Below are 17900 nucleotides of genomic sequence, written 5' to 3' on the forward strand. Positions count from 1 at the left end.
AAATACAAACCAAAATAGTCTCCATTCCATTTAATCAACTTGCAATAGAGACATAGATGTCACATTCAAAATTTACTCCCAAATAGTTTCTAACTCATGTAATCACTATTATAGAAATGTGAAAATAGCACAGCAGGGCGCCAATAATAATCAAAATACAACAGAAGAATGATAAATTTCTAAAATACGGGCATCTTCAACTACACTAGCGCTAATTATTTACTGTATACTACACTATCAAAAAGAATTTTTTAATTTGCTTCAAAATTCTATTTTCAGAAAAACTTTCTGGGGGGTATAGATGGGTTTTTGTCACATAGCCCAGGATGACATTAAACTTACTAAGTAGCCAAGGCTGGCCTAATGTGTGTGTGTGTGTGTGTGTGTGTGTGTGTGTGTGTGTGTGTGTGTGTGTGTATCCATGTGTGTGTGGCATCACTTGCACTCAGCTGTGCACACTTGTGTTTAGGTTTTTTGCCTGCTATTATATATTTATACACCATGTGCACTCCTGGTGCCCACAGAAGCCAGAAGAGAGAACTAGATCCTCTGGTACTGGAGTTTCACATGGTTGTGAGCCACTATGTGGGTGCTGGGAATTGATACTGGGTCCTCTAGAAGAGCAGTCAGTACTCTTAATCACTGAGCCATCATTCTAGCCCCTGCCCTATTCTTTTCAACTAAAAAAGTTTTTTGATTGATTTCACTCACTACTAATCTTAAAAATAAATAAAGCAAACAAAAAACCAACTCCAAACTTTACACATTATTGTACATTACCTTTTTTGGCAACTTCCATTTCTTCTTCAGTCCATCGTGAGGTTTCAACGGGCTCAGTAGAAACTGAAATAAAGAAAAAACTCAGGCTAAAGAAATCAAAATTGAATCATACATTCAAAAACCATATGATTGATAACTTATTTATATATAGAAAATGAGATAGTATCAGGTTCTTAACAGCCAATTAGATGGAAAAGTTCCACACTTCTCAGTGTCAAGACTGAAGTTCCACCGCTGGCCACACGATTGGTGTGAGAAAGACTACCTCCAGCTTGGCAAGTCCCCTCTCCCCTCTATTGCAAGGACAAAGAACATAGCGCCTCTTCCTTCCCCGGAACCGTCTTTCCATAGAACCCAATCAGATCACTCACTGATTTAAAATCCTTTGAAAGCTCCCTGCTTTGCAGCAAAGGAAGATACAATTAAAGAGAAAACCAAGTCCACTGTGACCTGCCCTGGCCCAGTTAAATCCTCCCACTTGCTTGGTTCCACTACATCATGCTCGTCATTGGTACAACATACATTGTCTTTCCTACCTCATTTTATGGTAAAATGATAGCACTGATTCACCCCTAAGGGCATTGTTTCACTAATGTAATCCTTCTAAAGAATAATGTGACAATACTTTATCCAAAAAAGAAATTTAGCTTTATTCTTAAGCCCAGTATATCTTGCCAAAGAATTTATTCTTTAATCCAGAAAGTGTTAAGTACAGGAAGACATTTTTCATTATAGCGCTAGCCATACTAATTTAAAATGAAGGAAAGAGACACTTTAACCAGGCAACAACAGAGAAATGCTTAAGTAAGCCATACTTCCGAAGCAAAATATCAATATAGCCCAGGCATTTAAGAAGTAAAATAGAAATTATGAATACTTAAAAATTATAAAAACGGGATTTAGCTCAGTGGTAAAGCGCTTGCCTAGCAAGCACAAGGCCCTGGGTTCGGTGCTCAGCTCAAATATAGATATAAATAAATAAAACTGGGGCTGGAAAGATGACTCAGAAGTTAAGATTACAGACTAATCTTACAGAGAACCTGGGTTCAATTCCCAGCATCCACACGGCAGCTCAGAACTGTCTTTAACTCTAGTTCCAGGGAACCCAACACCCTCTTCTGACTTCCAAGGGTACTAGGAATGCACATGATATACAGACATACATGCAGGCAAAACACCAATACACATATAACAAAAATAATTAAGTCTCAAAAAAGAAAAATTCTAAAGAGAGGGGAGATAAACAGTCATGTTATATAATCTTCATTAAAATATTTTTTAAAATTATAAAGCTGGATCAACAAGATGGCTCAGTAGGTAAAGGTACTTGTGCTTTAAGCCTGTCAATCTGAGTTCAATCAGGAAAGGTCTGAGACCCTCTATACATGACCAGTGACCCATGTGCCGAGACCCTCTATATATGACCAGTGGCCCATGTGCACCAACACTCATACAGACATATGCATACACACATACATAAAGGAATAGGTAAATGTTTCAATGTGAAAAAATAGAAAATATTTATACTATGTGTCAAGTAAGTTGTATGCTAATAAAAGAAAAGCTACATTTTGACTAATGTTATTTTTCAAAAGAATTTTATGTTGAAGTTTAATAAATTTAAGAGCAGCCTTAAAAGTCACTTCTTGGTTATCAATATTGGCAGACCCTGCCCTACTTTATCTATCACTCAAACAAACCCCGATACGCTCCCCCTCCCCCAATCTCTTCCACTGACCAGGCTCTGGTGGTGGTGGCAGGGGAGGAGGGGGCTCCTCAGTGGCCGCAGCAGCACTGGCAGCTGCAGCTTCACTTGTCATGGACCTGGTGATCCGGCCCTTGCGACGCCCCTGGCTGTTAGCAGTCTTTCTGCCCCTTGGCGTGACCTGCTCTCTCTCCTCAGTTTCTTCTGTTGTGCCTTCCGTTCGGTCCTTTTCCTTGGTAGTTTCTCTAGAAACAAAAGCAAATGAAAGCTTTTATGATTTAAAAGTATAGATGCAAAAATTTTTTTAATAGAAATTGCATGAATTTATATAATCTTTTTAAACTTTTATGAAAAACTCTTGAGATTTAATAGCTCTGACTGACTCAAGACACTTCAAAACACTTTATCACATATTAATACTTAAATTTTATACATATTTCATATGAATTAACTTAAAACCAGGCATTCATGAGAAAATATCAAATGGCACAGCACCACCCCAGAGCTGAGATGAGCAGCAGAAGACTTCGGCAAAAGAAGGCAAAAGGCCTGAGAGTTTTGCTTCTGCTTAAATTCTGTTCAAGACTATTCTATGAAATGAAGTTAAAACATACAATCTTCATGACAGATGACTACTATATAGTAATAATCCACAATATTATTTTATTAAACCAGATTCAGTGTTCTGAACGACCTCTGTGGTAGGTAGAACAGTTTCTGGGTCAGGCTCCCTTAATTCCTCTAAGAGCTGTGACGTACTATGACATACCCGGGAAGCTACCCTGCCTGGGTGAGCATCAGTTTGCTCTTCTGTACAATAGGATTTCACAGAGCAGTTGCAAGGATTAAAGGCATCGGTTGAAGGGGTTAGTAAGGTACCTAGAACAGTATCTGGAACATCATACAAGTTTGTTACGATTATGGCAAAACTTCTCTCAGCTACAAGCAGCTTATTTATAGTATCAAATACTTCAGAAAACCTACTTCATGGTGAATATTATTAATAGTATTATTACTATGAGAAATATTTGAGTATTTGAAGATCATTCTCTATACTACTGCTATTGGTTACATTTGAAAGTACAATAGTTAAGATACTTTGTATCTCAAAGGACCTAGAGGGAGTGAGTATGATCAAATACACTGTGTGTAGGTATAAAATTTACAAAGAATGAATAAATGCATTTTAAAGTACACATTTGCAAGAATCAGATATTAGTGGAAGATGTTTATTTTCACAATTTAACTGCTTCAAGTAAAAGACTACTGAGGTTTATCAAGCTATAGATCTTCTCTCCTAGTAAACACATGCTTCAAGAATGACTCTATCATTGTGTAAGTTAGAATCACTCAAAAGAGTTATTAACTCAGCTACAGCAATGAGCCACTCCAAAGCTGAGCATGTTGGACATTTTCGTAATACAGTACTTGGGAGGCTTGAGTCAAAATCTTTAGTTCAAGGTCAGCCTGTGCTACAACCTAAAGCCCACCTTTAAAAAAAAATACGCAACAGGGATTGGTGGCATATGCCTTTAATCCCAGCATTCAGGAAGCAGAGGCAGAGGGATTTCTGGAGTTGGAGGCTAGTCTGGTCTACAATAGTGAGTTCCAGAACAGCCATGGCTGTGGAGAGACTCTATCTCAAAAAACAAGCCAACAAACCATACAATAAATAGGTAGATAATAAACAACAAATTACCCATCCCGTTCTGCTCCCTACCTATTCCCAAATAGACTCACTCATCTCCTGAATGAAACCTAACATTTCAGCTTTCACTAAGGCTCTACCACACAAGTCCAAAGACAATCTACCTTCTACTCCTCTCCCTCAATCTAATGACATCACAGCCTAGTTCTCAGGGCACAGCTATTCACACCAATTCTTCTGCCACCTTAAGTAGGAGCTGCTCATCTTCCTCCTCCCCCACGTCTGTGCCTTCCCACGGCTCTCACTTGTTCTGCTCACTCTGCACTTTCAAGCTTGTGTTTTCAATTCTGCTTGTATCTTGCCTAGTGTTCTCCTTCCTACTTACAAACTATCTGAGAACAGCACATGTCCTATGTGTTTTTTCATCCTCTCTACTGTTACCTATGCATAAATGTTAAGTAACTTAGAATTTTTAAGAAAAAGTAGAATCACCTTAAGGAGATTTTAAAGATTGTAACAAAAAAGAGAAACAAACAAAAATATACTTTTTAAAAAGATACGTTTATTCCCCTGCCCCCAGCTGAGGACTGAAACCAGTCCCCAAGATACATTTCTTTATGAGAAGAGCCACTGACTATACATTGTGAAAATGTTAAACCTAGACCTTAAAAAATTTTTTTCTTTCTGAATAGGTAGATATCTTAAGGTAGAAAAGCATAAATACATGACTCTTAATTTTTATTTTTATTCACTTATGTGAATGAATATTCACCTGCCTGAATTATGTCTATGCACTACGTACATGCCTAGCATTGGCAAAGAATCAAAGAGGCCATTAGATCCCCTAGGGCTGGTTACAGAATGTTGTGAGCTACCATGTAGGTGCTGAGAATCAAATCTGAGTTCTTTAGAAGAGCAGTCAGTTTTCTTAATTGCTGAGCCATCTCTCCAGCCCCTGATTTCTTCTAAAATCATGCAAGGGACTTATGTGGTGTTAAATGACAAAAACAAGAAACAAGATAATGTAAATATTTTTGAGAGGTCTATAAAAATAGTACAATAAATATTTTTCAAGGCATAAACTACTGAAATATGAAAGGGCCAAGATGAATCTCAAAAACACATTCTTCTACTTGTGCTAAGTAAAAGAAGCCACAGTTGTGCCGGGCGGTGGTGGTGTACGCCTTTAATCCCAGCACTCGGGAGGCAGAGCCAAGTGGATCTCTGTGAGTTCGAGGCCAGCCTGGGCTACCGAGTGAGTTCCAGGAAAGGCTCAAAGCAACACAGAGAAACCCTGTTTTGAAAAACCAAAAAAAAAAAAAAAAAAAGAAGCCACAGTCTATACACATGGTAGAGTTTGGCTCTTAAAGATCCCACAAAAGTGGCTGGGCACTTGGGAGGCAGAGGCAGACGGGTATCTGTGAGTTCTAGGCCAGCCTGGTCTACAGGGTAAGTTCTAGAACAGGCTCCAAAGCTACATAGAGAAACCCTGTCTTGAAAAACCAAAAGCATCCCACAAAAAGTTTAAGTGTTAAAGACTTGGTGGCACACGCCTTTATTCCCAGCACTCGGGAGGCAGAGCCAGGCGGATCTTTGTGAGTTCGAGGCCAGCTTGGGCTACCAAGTGAGCTCCAGGAAAGGCGCAAAGCTACACAGAGAAACCCTGTCTCGAAAAAACAAAACAAAACAAAACAAAAAAAAAAACCAAAAAACAAAATAAAGACTTGGTCATAATGGGTGCTGTCTGGAGAAGTTGGAGCTTTGAAGAGGTAGAACTTAGTAAAAGATCTTTATGTCACTGGTGAAATAAAGGGAATATAGAGATCCCTTTCCCTCTTTTGACTCATTTCCCTCTTTTATCCCTTCCTCCCTCTGTAAAATGACTAAAGGGATCAATCAATCAGACTGACACTTCTAAAACTGTAAGCGGAAAAGAAAATTTTCTATTTCTAAGTTAATTATGAGGTGTTTTTTAAAGTGATAAAAAGTTAACTTGATTTATATTTAATTCTAGAACACCATTAATCAGAGACTAAGAGCGGGCAGAAAACCTGACTACTAAGAAATCGAAGGAAATATATTGGGGTGGTAGAAACATTCTACATTGTCATTACACACAAGTGCATATGCTTGCGTAAATGCACCAACACACACACACATACACACACACACACACACACACACACACACACACATCTACAACTGCTGAACTTACATCTCACACCAGTCATATCAGCAGTACACAAACTAAAATTGCTCAGTTTCAGTCACTGGGGAGAAATGATCTGGCTCCTAAAGCTCCTCCCCCAGCCTGCCCTTATAAGCATACAAGAGTGCCAACAACTGAATGCAATTGATGGGCAAAATGATGGGCATACATTAGATTTGCTTTCTTTTCCCAGTTTTCCAAAATGAAAATGAATTATTTCTACAAATAAGAAAACAGAAATAACAACAGGTAACACAGAACTAGTTTATAAGTTGAATAAAATCAGCAAGTGTAGTACATACATGGATTAAAACTATTACTTTCAGCTGAGTGGTGGTGGCATACACCTTTAATCCCAGCACTGAGGAGTAAAAGACAGATGGATCTCTGTGAGTTTGAGGCCAGCCGGTCTACAGAGTGAGATCCAAGACAGGCACCAAAACTACACAGAGAAACCCTGCCTTGAAAAGAAAATGAAACAAACCAACTCTCAGCATTTTTACATTATCTAGAGGCTGAAAAAGATTTTCCAAATCAAAGACTAAACTGTACTCAACAAACCTTGGTGGTAACTATAAAGTATTGTAGCCTATAGCTTAAAATAGCAGTATTGGAACCAGACATGACTGCAGTCCTGTAATTCTAGCACTTACAAGACAGAAGCAGGCAGACTGCCACAAGCCAGCCTGGTCTAAACAGTAAGATCCAGACAGCCAGGGCTACGCATCAAGACCCTGTCTTTACAATCAATCAATCAATCAATCAATCAATAAATAAATAAATAAATAAATAAATAAAAAGGCCAGATGGTGGCGCATGCCTTTAATCCCAGCACTAGGGAGACAGAGGCAGGCGAATCTCTGCGTTTGCGGCCAGCCTGGTCTACAAAGAGAGTTCCAGGATGGTCAGGGCTACATAGAGAAACCCTGTCTCTAAACAAACTAATAACATTTAAAAAAAAAAAAGTGTCTATGTGTGCATGTGGGCATGCATGCATAAAATAACATGCCTGGCAATAAGGCCATTAAGTCAAACATTCTATTTACTAAAATATTCCATTCCTTAATCATGCCAAGAAATTGTTAGTCAAAGCACATGTTTCTGTGACTTCTTACCACATATTTCACACCTGTAATATATGCAATTTCAGATCTGAAAATAACTATAACACACATCTAACTCTCAACTCACTTTGAGTCTTCCTTCTCATCTTTTTCTTCATCATCCTTCTTTTCTTCTTCCTTTTTCTCTGTTTTTTCTCCTTTATCCTCTTCTTTTTCTTCTACTTTTTCTTCTTGCGAGGGACGGGCAATCTGCTGCTAGAACAAACCATCACTTGTGAGATACGAAAGTAAAAGAAATCATTTCTCAAACTGTATAACAAATTACAATATTCACTTGGAACAATATTATTGGGAAGTGGGGTCCCACTTACAGTAGTGGGGAGGGTACTAAGAATAAACCTAACCAAGAAAATGAAGAAAACTCTACAATTGAAGTGTTAACATACTGAAGAACAAAATTAAAGAAAACATTAGAAGAAAGGCCCCCCATGTTCATAGACTGGACAAATGAATGACTAAAATGGCAATGTTACTGAAAGATCTGACATAATTCTCATCAAAAGATCAATGACATTCTTTTTTTTTTTTTTTTTTTTTTTTTGTGAGACAGGATTTCTCTGTGTAGCCTTGGGATCCTGAAACTCACTTTATAAACCAGACTGGCCTCGAACTCACATAGATCCACCTGCCTTTGCCTCCCAAGTGCTGGGAATCAAGATGTGTCACACCACTGCCCGGCTTTCATTGACATTATAGAAGGAGAATAGGCAATCTTACAGACCATATGGAACACAAAAAGCCCTGAATGGTCAAAGCAATCCTAAGCAGAAAAAGGAATGCCAGCAGTATCAAAATTTCATCTCAAATTATACTACACAGCCATAGTAACAAAAACCTACATGTGGACCAATAAAATAGAGAACCCAAACTCATACAACTGCAACCACTTTGTTTTTAACAAAGGTGTCAAAAGCACATATTGGAAAAAGACAGCCATTTTAACAAATGATGCTTGGAAACTGAATATCCAAATGTACAAGAATAAAATTATTTCTATCTCTCTCTCATATGCCAAAAAAAAAAGTTAATTTGAAACAAACGAAAGATCTTAAGACCCAAAACACTGAAATTGCTAGCAAAAAAACACAGGAATAGGCAAGGGATGTAACTGATGCAGGCCATCTAGAAATCACTACAGAGTTTCCGCCATCATTATGGAGGAACAAAAAAATAGAACCACTAAAGACTCTAAAGATTCTATCAGAAACCTTTTAAGACACACTAACATTTTAAGAAAAGTAAAAAGACAAAAGACTCTTAAGGATAGTCAGAGGGAACCTTACTATTTAATTGCTACACTAGTCACTATAGCTAATAACCACTCTAAATGCCCATCAACAAATAAATGGTTAAATAAAATGTAATACAATATACAATTTTAGTATATTTAAATTTTATTTAGCCATTAAAAAAGTTGAAATCATGGCACTTACACAAAATAGAAATGGAAATCACTGTTAAGCAAAATAAGGCAGACTCAGACAGACAATATAAAAAATGTTTTCTCTCATGTGAAACACAGATTTGAAGGTCAATGTGTGTCAGCATGCCATGAAACTAGGACCACGAGAGGGAAAGAGGAGATCGTAAGGGAGGGAGAAGGAGAAGGATGAGAAAGCCCTGGAGTACATGGGCCATGAAAGCACAAGGGGACCACTTAGACGGGTACAGAGGGAATATGAAGGACAGCGGTGGAAGAGCAGTGATACATCGAGAAGATATCCAATGAGAATACCCATTACTCTGTACATTGATTTTAAAGATTGGACAGAGGACAGATTGATAAAATGTAGTTCCTTTTCAATGTTACACAATCTACCTATGATGACTTCTTCTCACTTCTGAAACTACAGATGAAATTTCTGAGCCCTCCCTAAAGGGTCTAGGTGATTCTGTAACACATTTCTTAATGCCTTAGTATTACTACTCTTCTGGTGTAAAAATGCACATCTTTTCTAACACAGTCCTTCAATCACTCTGTCCTACAAATCAAGTATTTATCAGCCATACCCATTAAACTTCCCAAAGACAAAAAGCACAAATGGCCTCATTATTGTAGGTGCTGCCTAAACCTAAGACAATAAAATCAGAAGGCCTTCTCTTTATCCGCAGCCCACGCCCCTTGAATCCCAGTCACTGCTGCTCACCTGCTGGTCTTGATCATGGCCTATGACCCATTATACTACCACTTTTTCATAATCTACCAAAACTGCATCTATTACTTACTGTATCAGTCTAATGCTATGATTCCCTCACTTGTATATGATCTGCTGAATTTCTCAGCCTGGGTAATTTCCAAGTTTTACTTGCTTATGGATATTTACTTAAAAAAAAATTCAGGGAATTTCTAGATGCTTTTTTTTTTAGACAGAGTTTCTCTGTGTAGCCCTGGCTGTCCTGGAACTCACTCGAGACCAGACTGGCCTCAAACACTCAAGAGAACTACCTGCCTCCACCTCTAGAGTGCTGGGATTAAGTGTGTGAGCAACCACCACTGGCCCAAATGTATATTTTACAAGTACAAGATGATCTATTTTTTATTAGGGATTGCTTTACTCAGCTCTGACATCCTATTTCTAACAGGAGGTGAGCACAAGACCTGTTTCAAATGCTAATTAACCAACCTCTACACAAACGGTTACTCTGAAGCAGCAAAATGGCATGCTAACAAAGTCTCCTTTTTGTCTAGTATGTTAGCTGTATAAACGATAAAATGGTTCATAATTCAAATATTTGATGGGTCATAACAATTAAATATAGGATAAGAAAAGGATTAAAATTTCCCCAGAATTCAATAATACAAATAATCTTATTTGCCGTCGACTTAATCCAGATCGAGAAGAATTCTGTGATTCACCACCTACAATGATCAAAAAAAAAAAAAAAAAAAAAAAAAAAAAAAAAAAAAACAAAAAAAACAAATAATCTTATTTCTCATATACCTCAGTGTTTTCAAATCCCACACTCCCTGCTGCCTGAAATCTGGGCAAGATCTGACTTCAGTTCTCCCGTCTAAGGGAGTGATGAGCGACCGCACCACTGAACTAAACCAGCCAGTGGGAGACGCAGCACGTGCAGCTCTGCAGCCAATGTGGAAATGACAGCCTTGTTGCATCAGAATCTACTCACGTCCATGACGCTTTTCTAGGTTATCTCAGCATTCTCCAGGCTGGTAAGGTAGCAAAGCACCAGAAACCTAAACTTTAATTCTGAGCAATTGGATAAAGACCAATCAGAACACTAACATTAAAGAGAAGAAGGAAATACCTCTGGTTTCAACAAGAACCAGCTGGAGTTATTGTTGTTTTAAGCAAACGTGTAGAGAACCACCAGCGTGGTCCAGTATGTAAGTGATAGGTTCTAACCTCAATAGTCCTGGCAGGCTGGCTGCAGCAGAATAGGCCCATTCAAAGGGAAACTTTCCTAAAAGTGCCTTCAACAGACGCAAGCAGTTCTTGTCTGGGTTTCTCTTTCCTTTAAAACTGACACTTGAGTCAACAAAACAAAGTTTCATTCAGCTAGGCAGGTTCCTTCTAGCATGAAATATGATATTCACTACAAATGAAAGAGCACAATATAAAACCAAATGAAAATTCAAATCAAAAAAGTGAAAGGTATCTATACTCAATGCGATCACAGCCTGGGAAACCCTCAGAGCAGCATCACAAAACAGCCCATGCAGAGACTCTTCACTGCTGTATCTAACTGTATTCCTAACACCTGTACACACATTCTATATGTATTCATAAAAAATTCTCAAGTTAATCCCAGCATTGAAGGCAAAGACAGGTGAATCTCTTGAGTTTGCAGCAAGCCTGCTCTACAGAGTGAGTTCCAGGACAGCCCGGGCTACACAGAGAGACCCTGTCTGGAAAAACAAAACAAAATCCTCAAGTTAATGAAACAGAAAAATTAGTGCCTCCCCACTTAGTAGATACTTTGAGTCATCAAGAAAGAAAATGACTGAATTATCTGACTGTGTAAAAGGGGCAGAGAAAATGTAGTTATTTCATTATCAGGCATGCTTTCTTTTAAGTGTACTCAAGCAATAAAATTTCTTATGCCTATCTTGTCAAAATATATTAGTAACTAATGCCTTTAAAGTAACTAAATTTTGAACTTTCTAGAGAGTAAAAGCTGTCAATCAAGAAAAACAGGCAATTGTGATGGAATTAAGACACCAGCAGCTACTATTTATTGAGCACACCCTACGTACTTTACATTGTACACTGAGGATTTTGCCAACATATGCAGTTTCCATATTGACGCTAACAGGTAACTATCACTGTTGTTGTCCACAAATGCAAAAACTAAGGTTGTAAACAAGTCATCAGAACATGCAGAGGTATAAAGCTCTTGGAATTATACTAAAATTTTAGCCTCTCTAAAACATTCTTCCTATTGACTACTTAACAGTTTAGACAGAAATCCTTCCAACATCAAAATTACTAAATGATATGTTTATGAATACTTTGAGAAATAAAAATATGCTGGTGTAAAGACAGGGACAGAAATGTGTCAACACAGAGGAAAATCACACATTCCTGAGAAAAGAAACCAAGTATCTGAAAATGAAGAATGTGTTTGTTATTAACAATGACTTGCCTAGCAGCACGGATCACAAATAGGAAACACAAAAATTCTATCTGCATGTATCTTCACGGTGACATACTTAGCAGGTAAGAATGAACAGATATACAGCATGTCCTAATAAAACAAATTCTTTCTTCTTACTTTCTTGTTTGTTTTTGAAACAGGGTTTCTCTGTGTAACCCTGGCTGTCCTAGAACTCTGTAGACTATGCTGGCCTCAAACTCACAGAGATCCACCTGCATTCAGGGTGCTGGGATTAAAGGCATGCACCATCACTTCCTGGCTCCTTTTTTCTGTGTGTGTGTGTGTGTGTGTGTGTGTGTGTGTGTGTGTGTGTGTGTGTGTGTCCCCACCCGAATGTGTGTGTTTGTCTTGTGTGTCCGCACATATATCCAAGGATAACAGAAGAATGTAGACATCAGGTATCCTGGAGTTAGACGTACAGGCAGTTGTAAGCCATCTGACATGGGGTGCCAGGAGCCAAACTGGGTCCTCTACAAGAGCATTAAGTGCTTTCACATAAAATAAAACTCTGAGTTGGCCTTTTACTTTACACACACACACACATACAGACACACACACACACACACACACACACACACACACACACAGAAATGTATGTACATGGATATTACAGTACAGGTGCCCATGGAGACGAGAGGAGGACATCTGATCTCCCGGAGTTGGACTCGAGTGCTTTGTGAGCAGACACACGTGGTGCTGAGAACAAAACTGCAAGAGCAGTCTGCACTCTCACCTCCAAGCTACCAGCCCAGCCCAGGCGTATTTCAAACTGTGGATGGCAAATAACACTTGTCTGGATATTCCTTTATCTCCATATTTCCATCAATTTTGAAACATTTATTTAGTATGTTTATTATGTAAAATTAACATACCTGATTTCTGCCTCTCCGTTTTCCATAATTCCTTCTCACTAGGGCTTTATAATTTTCATTTTTCTTGGTTAAATAGTAATACAAAACACAATCAGGCACACTCTGTAACAGAAAAAAAGTTTTATTTAATGTTTGCTTTAATTTCTATAATAAAAAATATTTTATTTAAATTCTTTTATATTCCATTTCATGTTCAAATATAAATATTTTCAAGAAAATTTTCTAGTGTAACTGAATGATGAATTAAAAACAAAAACACATGGCCTGAAGTTTAAGTCTATCTAGGCTAGACAGACAACAAGGGAGATATCATACAAGACATTTACAGTTGCCTCGATCCAAACTGTGCTAAAGACCTAAAGCTCCATCAGAAACACCCAATGGGTTTTATTAACTGGTAATATAGTCTCCTTCTCCTACATATGTAAATACTTAAAGTGTCTCTTCTGATGTTTTAATCAAAAACACTAAACCTACTTGACTACAGAAAAAAACAAACAAACAAACAAAAAAAAAAAAGCAAAGAGAAATCAGGCCTGATATTTTAACCAGAGAACTAATGACTTTTAAAAATTACAATAATTAATGAATTATTTGGGAAATAAAAGATCACATCATTTTTTAAAAATGATGAAAACTGTTTTTGTTCTCTGCTAAGGATTACATTCACTGAATTTTTTTTTTTTTTTCAGAGCTGAGGACCGAACCCAGGGCCTTTCTACCACTGAGCTAAATCTCCAACCCCGAATTTTTTTTTAAAAGACTTTTGTTTGTTTGTTTGTTTGTTTGTTTTGAGACAGGGTCTCACCTATGTAGCCCTGGCTGGCCTAGAACACACTATGTAGACCAGGTTGGCCTTCTGTCATGCCAGTGCTAGGATTAAATGCAGGTACCACCACAGCCAGCAACATTTATTTGTAATTATGTGTATGTACAAATGTGTAGACATGTGTTAGCCAGGTGTTAGATCATCCTGTGAGCCATCTTATGTAGGTGCTACAAATCAAAAACGGTACCTGCAAGTACAGTAGGCACTCTTATCCACTAAACCATCTCCAGTCCTTGTGATTGGGAATTATAATTATAATTATCATTTATTACATATTTTATAGTATTATAATACGACTACCAGAATCTTTTCATCTATTATAATCCTTTGTAAAATCAATTCTAATTAACTACTGTTGCTAGTTAGAACACACACAAAAAAATTCAAGCCGGGCGGTAGTAGTGCTCGCCTTTAATCCCAGCACTTAGAGGATCTCTGTGAGTTCAAGGCTAGCCTAGTCTATAGAGTGCGTTCTAGGACAGCCTCCAAAGCTACACAGAGAAACCCTGTCTCAAAAAACAAAACAAACAAAAAAATCCAAAGCAACATCACAAGCCTAAAAACATCTCAGTCTAAGTTTTTTCTTACCTTCCTTTCCAAGTAGGATGCAATTAGTCCAAAGTTTTTGGGATGCTGGATAAACCTGAGTTTAAAAAACGAAAAAACAGTACTGAGAATACATCACGCAGCGGTAATGAGGATATCTATAACATCATGGATTCCCCCAGAAGCTCAGGAAACATAACAGAAAAGGCAGTAGAAAAAAATTGAAGAGGCAGAAGATGGGAAAGAGCGCTGTGAAACGCTGTCTTCTGGATATGACATTACCACTGCACTCATAAACTCAAAGCCAAAGTTAGCCGCACAAGACCTGTGCCATAGAGTCCTTTCCACATTCCAGCATGGAAGGGACAGGGGCTCTTGAGACCCCAATCCCATTGAGGTGCCACTGGCATTTAATGGCTGATAAGGAAGGGGAGCTGTTTTCCTCTGTTAAGTAGTTAATTGTACATTAGTAAATAACCAACCCTGTGGACAGCTCAATGGGTCACTTTTTTTTTTAATGAACATGAAAGTAGAAAGTGGATTTGCTAGGAAGAAGAGAACAAGAGAATGATGGGGAGAATGTGATAAAAATAAATTAAATGCATTCATGAAATTATCCAAAATAAACATTGAAACATTAAGAATGTAAGTACATACAAACGTTTTACAAAATAAGAAAAACTGGAAGAATTATGTCTAGCCTAATTCAAAGTGATTCCTCACTGCCCACTGGATAACAGCTATAGAATCAATAGAAAATGTTTAAATGGCAGTTTTTAAATCGAGGTTTTAAATTTTTTTTTTTTTTTTTTTTTTTTTTTTTGAGACAGAGTCTCATTATGTAGCTCTGGCTGTCCTGGAACTCACTACGTACATCAGGCTGGCCTCAAACTCAATAGATTCACCTGCCACTGCCTCTGGAGTGTAGAGGATTAAAGACATATACCACCACACCCTGTTGTTTCTTTTTTGTTTTTTGTTATTGTTTTTGTTTTTTTAATCCTGAGACAGGGTTTCTCTGTGTAGCCTTGGCTTTCCTGGAACTCATTCTGTATATAGATCAGACTGGCCTCAAACTCACAGAGATATGCCTTTCTCTGCCTCCCCAGTGCTGGGATAAAGGCTCATATCCCCATTTCTTACTGTTAACCACTGTCCCACGTACAAGCTTATAATAAGATAAATTTCTCTATTTCTTATAGTATTTATTCCAATGCCAAATTAGGATGAAAGTTTTGTGGAAATAGTTCACTCTCAAGTAAATGAAAAACACTTTTAGTAATGTATATGAACTTCTATTACAGAATAATTTAACAGTTAAATTACTTGTCCTTAAAGATCTCCTTTTCATGGTCAGTCCAAACATTCATAAATTGTCTATCTTTATAAACTTTCATAGGATCCTCCATAAGCCCATTCATATTGATGAACTTGACCCTTCTTTGCTCTGCATCAAACATCATAGGTGGAATCACAGAAAGCTGCCGCATTTGTTTCTCATTATTCTGCAAGAAATAAATGCAACTTAGTTAGGATAATATTTAAACTAAAAATTTTAAAGGGTTATAGACTTTAACAGTTAAAAAACATGTGTGTAATTTAATGACAATAATGCTGCATATATCACAGTATGTTAAATGATTGTTTCTAACACATTTACACCGAACTATATAACTTACAGAGAATTCACTTTAAAAAAACTACTACCTTTGGGTTGGTTTTGTTTGGTATATTGTTTGTGCTTTCTTCTTTTTCAGACAGAGTTCCATTCTAGAGTCCAGGCCAAGATTCTGTAAGTCAGGCTGGCCTCAAATTTGCAGCAATTCCTGCCACAGCACCTCAATGCTGAGATGAGGTACAAGTATGAGCTACCATACCCAGCTTATCCTTTACTATTCTGAGGAATTCTTAATGAAATTGATATTTGGAAAATAATGCAATACTTTTATCTAGAAGATACAAAACAATAGTCTCATTTAAAAAGTAGTCTCAATATCATTTTAGTTGTCTTTTTTTTTTTTTAAAGCCTGAGTATTCAGATGAGGTGTCCATGCACATGGAGGCCAGAGAGCATCTTTGGGAGTTTTCCCCATTGCTCACTACCATATTCATTGAAGTACGGTCTCTCAAGTGAACCTCCAGCTTGCCTAAGCAGGTCAGTCTTGCACTGGAACTATGGGCAGGCCACCACACTCAACCTGGCATTTACATAGACTTTGGTCCTCACACTTTAAAGCAAGGGCTTTAACCTTTGAGCCATCTCCCCAGCCTTTCCTCATCATTGTATATATAGAAAACAATGTTAGCAGGATTTCAGAGACAGAAAAAAAGTAACAAATGTTATGAATATTTAAAGTCATTGATCTTAAATTATTTAACTCACATAGCATTAAGTACTTCTTGCTAATTTTATGTGATCCATTAAAAATTTAAGATTCTTATCATTATAATTTAAGCTGGTTTAATCTATTGCATATGTATGACTTTTTCCAAAGTATAACTTAAGATAGTTACACATACAATTTTGCATTGAAAAGAAACTTGGTTATAAAGCTATAGTATTTATCTAAATTGAAGTGTCCTTTTTTTCCCCTAAAACTATTACTTGTTTATCAAGTCCTTGTTAAATGTCTAGTTCCACAGGGTAAAATCAATTAGTTTGAACACCAGTGTTTGGGATTCACACATTAGCTTGATACCACTTCAACTGATAAGCTTCCTTGGAATGCTCTCAGATGTACCCTAATGGTATTCACAGAAAAACAAGCATAGAAATTTAATGCAGACTTAATCATTATAGAAATTATAGCTACAAATTTCAGAAATTATCGATCATGCATTTTCCAGTGATTTTAAAACCACTATAGAATAATGGTTGTGTTTTAAAGCTCCTGAGTATATCACTTGCACTGAGAGCATGCATTATGTACTTAAGATTTCAGAAAACATCTTCCAAAAATAACTTAAATGTATTACAAAATATAAATAAAGTATATAACTTCTAAGGAGGGAGGGAGGGAGGGAGGGAGGGAGGGAGGGAGGGAGGGAGGGAGGAAGAAAAATGCTGAGAGCTAACACTTGGCCATTATGTAACAATGCATGGAAATAACTGCCTTACGAAGTGTGGGACATATTTCTGTGGCTGAATATTTCAATCATCCCCAAAGGTAACATTCCACTTCAGACTTCTCCTCAGGAAAATGATCAGAAGTGAGAAAGAAGAACAAAACTACTGGCAAAAAAAGTGTCTCTGTAACAGCCCTAGCTGTCCTGGAACTCACTCTGTAGTCCAGGCTGGCTTCGAACTCAGAGATCCGCCTGCCTCTGCCGCCCGAGTGCTGGGATTAAAGGCGCATCGCCACCAAGCCCATCAGAACTATTTCCTTAACTCTTCCCAGGACTCTTGATGACAAAACAATCTTTAGAAAAATTTTAATCACATTGCTTAAAGCCCTATAGTGGTTGGCCTCAGTCTCTGAAATAATTCAAGCACTAGTATCTAATGTGTCCTCATTTACATATTGATAAACCTTTACCCCCTGGGCTACAGGGCTGAAATGCTTAAATAAC

The 17900-nt window shown here is 37.6% G+C and overlaps 1 protein-coding gene across 22 annotated transcripts in view; it reads right to left on the reverse strand.

Moving 5' to 3' along the window:
* The window catches only part of Ncor1 (nuclear receptor corepressor 1), a 152924-nt gene that overhangs the window by 65820 nt on the left and 69204 nt on the right, over window positions 1-17900 (reverse strand). For 15 of the 22 annotated variants that reach the window (XM_037201359.1, XM_028857091.2, XM_028857104.2 and 12 more), the window contains 6 exons: window positions 15657-15835; window positions 14373-14427; window positions 12956-13057; window positions 7534-7661; window positions 2519-2730; window positions 781-843 (listed from right to left, as the gene is read on the reverse strand). In XM_037201359.1, the coding sequence (XP_037057254.1) occupies window positions 781-843; window positions 2519-2730; window positions 7534-7661; window positions 12956-13057; window positions 14373-14427; window positions 15657-15835 (739 nt within the window). Of the gene's footprint in view, window positions 1-780; window positions 844-2518; window positions 2731-7533; window positions 7662-10831; window positions 10998-12955; window positions 13058-14372; window positions 14428-15656; window positions 15836-17900 lie in introns of those variants that run through there. The other 7 variants (XM_028857111.2, XM_028857112.2, XM_028857105.2 and 4 more) reach the window with 2 other exon arrangements.

The sequence above is a fragment of the Peromyscus leucopus genome, chromosome 8b (assembly GCF_004664715.2).
Source record: "Peromyscus leucopus breed LL Stock chromosome 8b, UCI_PerLeu_2.1, whole genome shotgun sequence".
Taxonomy (NCBI): domain Eukaryota; kingdom Metazoa; phylum Chordata; class Mammalia; order Rodentia; family Cricetidae; genus Peromyscus; species Peromyscus leucopus.